The sequence below is a fragment of the Dendrobium catenatum genome, unplaced genomic scaffold (assembly GCF_001605985.2).
Source record: "Dendrobium catenatum unplaced genomic scaffold, ASM160598v2 fragScaff_scaffold_390, whole genome shotgun sequence".
In the NCBI taxonomy this organism is placed as follows: domain Eukaryota; kingdom Viridiplantae; phylum Streptophyta; class Magnoliopsida; order Asparagales; family Orchidaceae; genus Dendrobium; species Dendrobium catenatum.
In genome coordinates, this window is record NW_021318852.1 from 4,054,711 (window position 1) to 4,063,484 (window position 8,774).

Sequence of the window (8,774 nt, forward strand, 5' to 3'; positions counted from 1 at the left end):
ATACATTCGTTAATCATAATTTAAATTTATATTAAAATATAGGAATTTAATTTTTAAATGTTAGGATTCCATTTAAAAAATAAAAATAAATGGTTATGATTTTGTTTGGAAGAAAATTTAAGTGGCTTTTATAATAGTAGCTGTAGCATAGATAATCATACATTTAAATATTAGGATTTGATATTCATCATAAATTTAGGGGTTATAATTCAATATGAGAAGAATTACATATAAATTTTATAATATTATTATATATATATGATAAATATTAATTGTTATAGTAAATATTAATTAAAAAATACTAAAAATAAATATATCAATTGATCATAATTGAATGTAAAAATAAATAAAATTAAATGCAAAATTGACTCTTACTTAATTGTAATTAATGTAAACAAAATGAAAAATATTATGCATTTAAATGAATAAATAAAATTAATAAATAAGTTAATTAAATGTATAAATAAAATGAAATGTTGAGATTCATCTTTGGTAAAATTAAATGAAAGGCTAGGATTGCATTTGGGTGGAATCACAAGTCAATTTTATATATACTAGGGATTCATTCAAACTGTGCCAAGCCCCGTGATTTTCCTCCTTTTCAGGGCTTTTCCACGTAAAAACTCTGATGTCTCTTATAATTATTATTTGATTGTGTTATGAATTTTCATACAATGCTAAGACTTAAACTATAAATTTCTATTCATAAATTACTTAAACTATAAATACGTATAAATTTAATATAGCTATATAATATGACATGAGTTTATTGTAATTTTATGAAATTATTTTTATTTTATAAAATTTTATGGTGCATTTATACTAGTAATTGAAAAAGGCAAAAAGCTTCTTACTTAAAAATCTGCATTCGCCTTTTAATTTCACCACCTAACTAGCAGAGCCAATCACAATCCTTCCCCTTGCCTTGGTGTTCTCCTCGTACGCCTGCGCCTACTTCCCTGACCCCGCCGGCATCGGCAACACCACCGCGCCTCCGCTCATCTCTATTTCCTCTGATCCTTCCCTATACTTCCCCCGCTGCAGCACCAGCACCGACGCCCTCGACCCGAAATCCGGCGATGCCAGCAAATCCCCAATCGGCCCAAGTTCCTCACACTCACTCCACTCCGTCAGCCCCGCCGTCAGCGGCGACGCCATCCCTTCTCCAATCCCAACAATATATAAATCATAACGCCCTTCCATCTCCCTCAGCATCGCCACAGTCTCCTCCGCATTTCCCACCATCCTCTCCACATACTCCGCCTCTCCACCACCATTCGCCTGAAACTGCGCCAAACACTCGTCGTCGTTCTCCCCCGCCACATCCACCACTCTATCCTGCCGTCGTCGTGATCCGCCGGCGCCAATACAGGGGAGGAAGCGCACGACGGTGAGGGCCACGCCGGGATGGGTCGCCAGACGGTCGGCGTATGCGAGCGCCTCACGGTCGTCTGCGCCGCCGAAGAACAGGAGCGCTACAGCGTAGCGCTGCGCGCGGGCTCCAGTTCCAGCGAGGCTGCGGTCGATGAGGATGCCAACAGAGCACGACGCGCCGGCGAGGACGTTCTTGTTAAGGCAGCGGATGGCTGGGTGGGTCACCTCCATAGTGCCGTCGATGGTCTGATGCTTATGGAAAGGGAGGATAATGAGGGCGCAGTGCTTGTCCTCGGAGAGGGCGATGACGTCCTCGTGCATAGAAGGGTATTGGGAGAAAGCAGTGAGGGATTGAACAGAGACGCCGCCGGCGTGTTGCTCGTAGGATTCAAAGGCGTGGGAGATGTGTTCGGATTCGGATTGGTGGCGGATGAAGCCGGCGCCGCCGGCGTTGGGAGCGGCGCGGTGGGATTCGAGGGAGGAGGAGGAGGAGGAGTTGGTGTTGACGACGAAAAGGGTGGAGGCGCGGCCGGTGAGCTCGACGAGGTAGAGGGCGTAGACGAAGAAAGGAGAGCGTTTGGTGGGGTGGGAGATGTCGAGGAGGGAGATGAGGGAGGGGACTTCGCGGGAGGAGTGGGCGCAGATTAGCATTCGGAGTTCGGATTCTGGATTCCACCACCGGATAGTGCGGCGTTTGTAGGCGACGTAGCGGCGGGAAGGCTTCGCGGCCACGTTTATGAGAGGAGTGATCAAGGTGGTGCTTATTACGGAGATTATCACCAAGATCGTGAATGTTTGATCTCGCAGCACCTGCAAATTTGTTAGTAATGGTAGATTAATTAAGATATATAACAACAATTAGTCAACATGACTTGGGGACATATAAATCAACCATGTGATCTAATTTTGAGCTTTATATATATAATTAAAATGAATTGAAAAATATTTTAGTTTATTTTAAGATTAGTATAATAAAAAATTATATATGTAATAATTTTAATGATTTAATAATCAAAATATTTTTATAAAAAAAACAATAAGAACAACAATAACATAAAGTTTTTATCCCACTACCTGAGCTCGACTACATGAATCTTTATTTTCTATATTGTGTCCTATTAAGAGTCAAATTCTAATTTATTTCTAATAAAAAATCATTTTTAATATTTTTTAACCAAATTTTTTAGATCTATCTCTACCTTTCTTTAACATAAGTCTAAACTAATTAAATAAATAAAAAAGTCTAAATGAAAAAAATTATATCATAATATCTCATCCAAAAAGAATTAAGATAAATCTTAAAATTCTTAGAGCTATTTTAAAATAAATATTACATTAACTATTTATATAATATACCCATATTAAAATAATTTTTAAAAATTTCACAGTATACCTCATCAAAAAAATTTTCTAGATAAAGTATTACTTACCATTTTGTCCCAGCCAATATTGAGCAATATGAGTTCAACAATCCCTTTCGTGTTCATAAGCAATCCCAGCGAGATTCCGTCGTGAAACGGCATCTCCATATAAAACGCTGCGAGCACGGAACCGGTGACCTTCGTGATAGCCGCTCCGATCACAACTATTAGCAACAAAAACACCGCGCCGGCGTCCACAATGCTGTAAAGGTTAGTCCTGAATCCACTAACCGCAAAGAAAAGTGGAAGGAGCAATCCTTCAATGAAATCCCCAATCTTCTCAATAAGCAGCTCGCCTAGCGGTCCATTAGGCACAGCCAACCCATACACAAACGCCCCAAAGATGGCGTGAGTCCCAATCGCATCCGCCGCAAACGCCGCCACCATCACCCCAACCAGAATCACGCACACGTGCAGCTCTGCCACCTCCTCTCCCTCCGGCGTTCTCTTCTGCACCCACCTCGCAGCTCTCCTCACAGCCATGTAAACCACGACGCTAAACACCCCGCCAGAGATCACCGACCATATAGCTGAAAGGGCTTTCCCTTTGCTCTGTGCCAGCGCGGTGGAAAACACCATAAGCACCCAAGCCAACCCGTTCGTTATCATCGCTGATGAGAGCACGAGCCGCCCAATATCGGAAGCGATCAGTTTGATATCGGCGAGGGTTCTGGCTAGCATGGAGAAGGAGGAGACGCAGAGGATGCCGCAGAGGAAAGTGACGAACGCGCCTCGCTGGGTCCCGTCTTGGATGCGGCTGTGGAGTATGATGCCGGCGAGCACGCCGATGAGGACAGGGCCGATGAGGCATACAATGGTGAGGAGGGTGGAACGGCGGCCGACGCGGCGCACGACGTCTGGATCGATCTCAACGCCGACGATGAACATAAAGAAGACGAGGCCGATGGAGGCCATGGAATCGATGACTAACAGGCTGCGCAATGGAAAGAAGGTGAGGGTGAAGGCTGGCACACTTCCCATCAATGTCGGGCCGAGAATGAAGCCACCCTGCAAACAGAGCATTTTTGCATCATTAAATAATAAGGAGATTTATATACATGTCAATTTATTTCATACTATTTATATATCTAATATCTAAAATATTTATATTATATGACTATCACCCATATACAACTTTAATATATCAAATATACACTCCTATATTTCATTCCTGTCGGAACCCCTCTATGACTAGGGGGGGAAATTGCCCTTCCTCAATATATATATATATATATATATATATTACTCTTATTTAGATTATTTTTAGTATTTATTACAAGGGTTTTCAACAAATTGCCCCCCTAAAAAGGTTTAAATACTATGGTCTATAAGCAATTGCTCTCAATATAATTAAATACATTGTGTGGATGTATTATTGTTAGGGAATGTGAACCAAATACAAAGAGAAATAGTAAATCAAAATTTGTTCCGGGGGCGCTGCCCCCGAAACCCCAGTAGGAGTGTTGCCCCTTGACCCCGCCGCATATATGTGAACAATTAATTATATGTTTGTCCCCTCTGAGAATTATGGTTGGTTCGGCCCCTGCACTCATATCACCTTATAAATTTTAATATTTCATTTCATGCACCCATATTTGTTATATGGGTGGTAGAGATGTAATATTATTGTTTTGCATGTTAGATATATAAATAATATGAAATAAAGTGGTATGTAATTAAATCTTCCTAAATAATAATAATAATAATAATAACAGTGTTAACATGAAGGAATAAATATAATAGCTGTTAATTACCAGAATCTCGGAGATGTAGCGGGGCTGGCGAAGCGGTTTGAGAATGAAGGCCGTGAGGCGACTGGTGAGGAGAATGATGATAAGCTGGAAGAGGAAGAGAGGAAAGGTGTAGTCAAGAGGATTTTCATTCTGAAGCATTCCATTTGAGGACAACATGTTTGCGGCGTAGCAGACGAGAGGGGCATCGGAAGAATTTTTGGATGCCAAATCTTTGAAGAATTGAGCGGGAGAGGAATCCATTAATCTGCTTTCGTTAGGAAAAAGAAGGAAACTCTGGTGCTGGGTGAATTGGAGGTGTGATGGACGATGAATCGTTTGCTTTGAATTGGCTATCTGAAAGGGAATTTTAATATGGTTCGTCGTTTTTGTACCGAGGAAATGGAGGTTGGTAATAGAGAGATGGCGATTGGTGGAAGAGAAGGGGAGGCGGAATGGTCAAATAGTGTGTCGTCTAAATTTGGACAGGTGGATCGAAGTCGTGGTCAATAGGTTTTTGTGGAGGGCCGACAGATCATTTGCGGATGAGAAAATTCGCATTTTCTTGGACTTCGTTCATTGTTTTATTAATTAAAATTGGAATTTAAATTTAGATTTAATATCTTTATATTATTTTAATATTATTGAATAAAGAGAAAAAAAGCTCTACTAACTCATGTAAATCTCAATCTCCAAGGATATTTCTTAAAACCCAAATCAAAAAAAAAAAAATTCTCATCAATGTAAAAGAAATCTTTGCTTGCCCAGATAAATTCTTGTTCATGCAAGTAGTACTAATCAATCTCCTCCAAAACACACAAGGCATTCTTATTATTCAATAAGGAAGGGATAAAATAATGATCTCAACTTTACATTTGCGCTTCAATAGAGTAATCTTTGAAATTACATCAATATTATTTTCTAAAGAATGAAAATTCCATTGTTTCTTTTACTATCATATTTAAAGAAAGGGTGACAAATCACTCTTCTAACTCCAAGAAGAATAGATAAACAAAAACAACCATCAAAGGAGTAGAATGTAACCACCATCAATTTTTGGAAGGAGAAAATAAGTGCGGATTTATGCTCTTCAAATTTCCATTGGAAAACATATCATAAGGTACCAATCATTACTTACTTGCCATAAGAAATTCATTCGATCGAATACACCATCGCAACATATATGTTTGTATAGCTAACGGAAAACTATTTGGTAGAATATAAGAAGCATTATTCTCAAAGACCTCATTATGAATGATAGTGACTAGCTCATTGGCTTTCAAACAATAGAAAAATTGATATCAACCATAGGATTTCTAATTAGCAAATAAATGAGAATTGAGTTGGCAAGGAAATTTTATAAGCAATAAAAGCAAATCTTCTTAATCTTGATAATCCTCATGCCATAAATTCATTCTCAGAATAATGAACTCAAACGATTCATCCAATATTAATTTCTGAAAAATGAACAAGACTCGAATGTTTGAAATCAATATATTGAACATGAACAAGACTCAAATGTTTGAAATCAATATACATATGGAAGAAATGAACAAGACTATAGACATTTCAAATATTGTATACAATATTAAATCATCATTCTTTATGTATTTATATAAGGAAATATTTACCGTTGTTTGTTTGATTGTGACTGAGAAATTCCATGAGCTTTTGGAAGGGGTAGAATAGGAGCAGCTCTCTATTCCCTTGCTTGGCTCGGTCTTCATTTAATGGCTGAAATTTGTAAAGAAACACTGCAGTAAATACTTTATGTTTAGTGCTATAAAAAATATATGCACTCCACGTACTCCCATCTTTATGCTTGCTGAAATTTGTGCTTATCATCCACATTTTGATACTGAAAAGTTACAGCAAAGCACATTGTTTGATGGTTGAAATCTTGCTGAAAATGGAGCAGATTTTCCCCTCTTGAACGAAATACCCAACCAGCAGCTCTCTATCTTGACCAAAATCTGCTATAGGAGCTGGAGTCGTATGGAAGTTTGCTTGGCTTGGAGACGTGAGCTGAAAGACTGATCCTAAGGTAAATGGCTCCAAGAGACATTGGCCGGCCCTAGCAGTTCTCCAAGAATGGTTCTCTCGTGAGAGATCTCCGGTGAGGATGATCGGGAGACCCTTTATCCAGGGAAAATTATTAGGTCCCGTCACTTGACCTAATTTTTCGTCCGGATTTCATGTTTTGATCTATTTTTTAAAAAAAATCAGCTAATAAATAATTTTAATTGCATTAAACTATTTTTTTGTTGAGTATTTGCAAAAATATAGCAAAAACCTAACAAATAGTATTTGTTGCTCTTTTGGTGTGCTTTTCAAATACTCATTAAAAGAACATTAAAAGAGCAGCTAATATGTAGTTAAAATTGTGCATTAGCTGTTCTTTTTCAAAAATATATCAAAAGCGCACTAAAAGCGCATGGAATCCGAACGAAAAATTAGGTATGATGACCGAAACTAATAATTTGCCCTTATCCAGGGCAGCTGCTTATGGAGAATGGAGTCATGGGGATATATCGCTAGGGCTTGCAATGTGAGTCACGGCTTGCCCTAATACTTTTTCTTTTTAAAACCTGAAGTATGAAGGGCAAAAATATGACGATCATACCCATGCCAACCCTTGATCCAATGACTCATACATGAGCGGATTGCAAAATGAATGATTGAAATGATTGGAACGAAATAATTTAATCAAATAAGCCAATTTAATTAAGTATAGAATTTGCACTAATTTGATTGAAAGTATCCAAGTTAATTAATGCCAATTTGATTTATGTCAAGATGAGATAGGTTATGTCACGTCGATCAAAGCCATCTAACTTTAAAATGAATACAAATTGGTCGACTCAATTCTACACGCTTGATTGAATTTGTTTGATAAAAATCGAACAAATTTTGATTGATGATTGATTGAAAACTTGATGTTTGAAACTTGAATTAAAACTGGACTGAAGTGTGATTGAAATATGATTGGAAAATAATTGAAGATTGATTCAAAATTAATCAAGTGTTGGATTTGGGATTTGATTGGGACCTATATAATTGACAAGTGAACACCTGTCGATCATTTGGTCACTAAAAGAAAACCCAGGTAGGTCCTAGCAACCTCATACAAAAATGAGATCAACATATGGGTTTGGAGTTTATTTAAATTAATTTGGGCTCAAAAGGGTTAAATGGGTCAACCAGGTTGACCCAAGGCAAGAGTCTGGGCCCAATGGGTCAAGTTTGAACAATGAATCCAATTGATGTAGGGAATTGATTGCAAGAAGTGTGGAATGGACTTAAAATCAAATGGAGAAGGTATGGGTCAATTTGGTCAACCGAGTTGGCCCAGGGCCTGGGTAGGCCGTAGTTGATCGGAGATCAAGGACATAAAGACCGTTGTAGTAGGGCAATACTCTCGTAGAACTCTGGACATCAGGTGTTGGCCCGACAGAAGTGTGGGCCTCAGGTGGTAGTCCGATAAAAGTTTGGGCATCAAGTGATTGTCTGGTAGAATTCTGGGCTTCATGTGGCGGTCTGGTGGAAGTCCGAGCCTCAAGTGGTTATCCAGCAGAAGTTTGGGTCTCAGGTGATAGTCCGACGAAAGTTTGGGCTTTAGGTGGTGGCCCGACAAAATTTTGGGCCTCAAGTGGTGGCTCAGCAGAAGTTCAGGCCTCAGGTGGTGGTCCGGTAGAAGTCCGAGCCTCATGTGGTGGTTCGGCGGAAGTTCGGGCCTCAGGTGGTGATTCAGTGGAAGTCTGGGCCTCAGGTGGTGGTCTAGTAGAAGTTCAGGCCTCAAGTGGTGATCCGGAGAGGGTGGGGGCCTCAAGTAATGGTCTGTCGGAGGTTAGGACCTCAAGTGGTGGTCCGGCAGAGCAACGACGTCAGACAATGGTCAAGAAAAACTCAGGCGGTGGTCGAGAAGAAGTGAGGAGACAAGAGCGATCTCTGATCTCTCTCTTGCTCTCTCGCTTGGAGCTCTATTTATAAATTTTTGAAGTGGCATGGCCCGTAAATAGGTGAGAGATCAAGGGTAAATGGGGAGTGGTTAGATGGACGGCCGATATTGAATCCCTTGATCATGGGCCGTTCGTCAGACATTTGAAGGCTTAATGATGTCGAAATTTGGCGATCTTAGACTCGTTGGATTTGTCATGTCGAGCCGCTTGATTCGACAATAAGCACGTATTGTTTGAAAACTGTTTGGTAATCCAAATTGTGGTTTGAACCTTTCAACAGCTCTTCAGTT

General features: G+C 39.6%; 1 protein-coding gene across 1 annotated transcript; it reads right to left on the minus strand.

Moving 5' to 3' along the window:
- Positions 1–656: 656 nt before the first annotated feature.
- LOC110107808 (cation/H(+) antiporter 15-like) lies at positions 657–3,785 on the minus strand. The gene is made up of 2 exons (XM_028694007.1): positions 2,805–3,785; positions 657–2,184 (listed from the first exon to the last, which is right to left on the minus strand). The coding sequence occupies exons 1-2, from the start codon at positions 3,774–3,776 to the stop codon at positions 952–954; spliced, it is 2,205 nt and encodes a 734-aa protein (XP_028549840.1). The 5' UTR covers positions 3,777–3,785; the 3' UTR covers positions 657–951.
- Between the last annotated feature and the right edge of the window lie 4,989 nt (positions 3,786–8,774).

Bases quoted from the DNA above. Each gene is read 5' to 3' on its own strand.
- LOC110107808 (XM_028694007.1), bottom strand. From the start codon at position 3,776: ATGGGAAGTGTGCCAGCCTTCACCCTCACCTTCTTTCCATTGCGCAGC. The intron at 2,185-2,804 runs GTAAGTAATACT...ACAAATTTGCAG, and splicing joins ATATTGGCTGGGACAAAATG to GTGCTGCGAGATCAAACATT.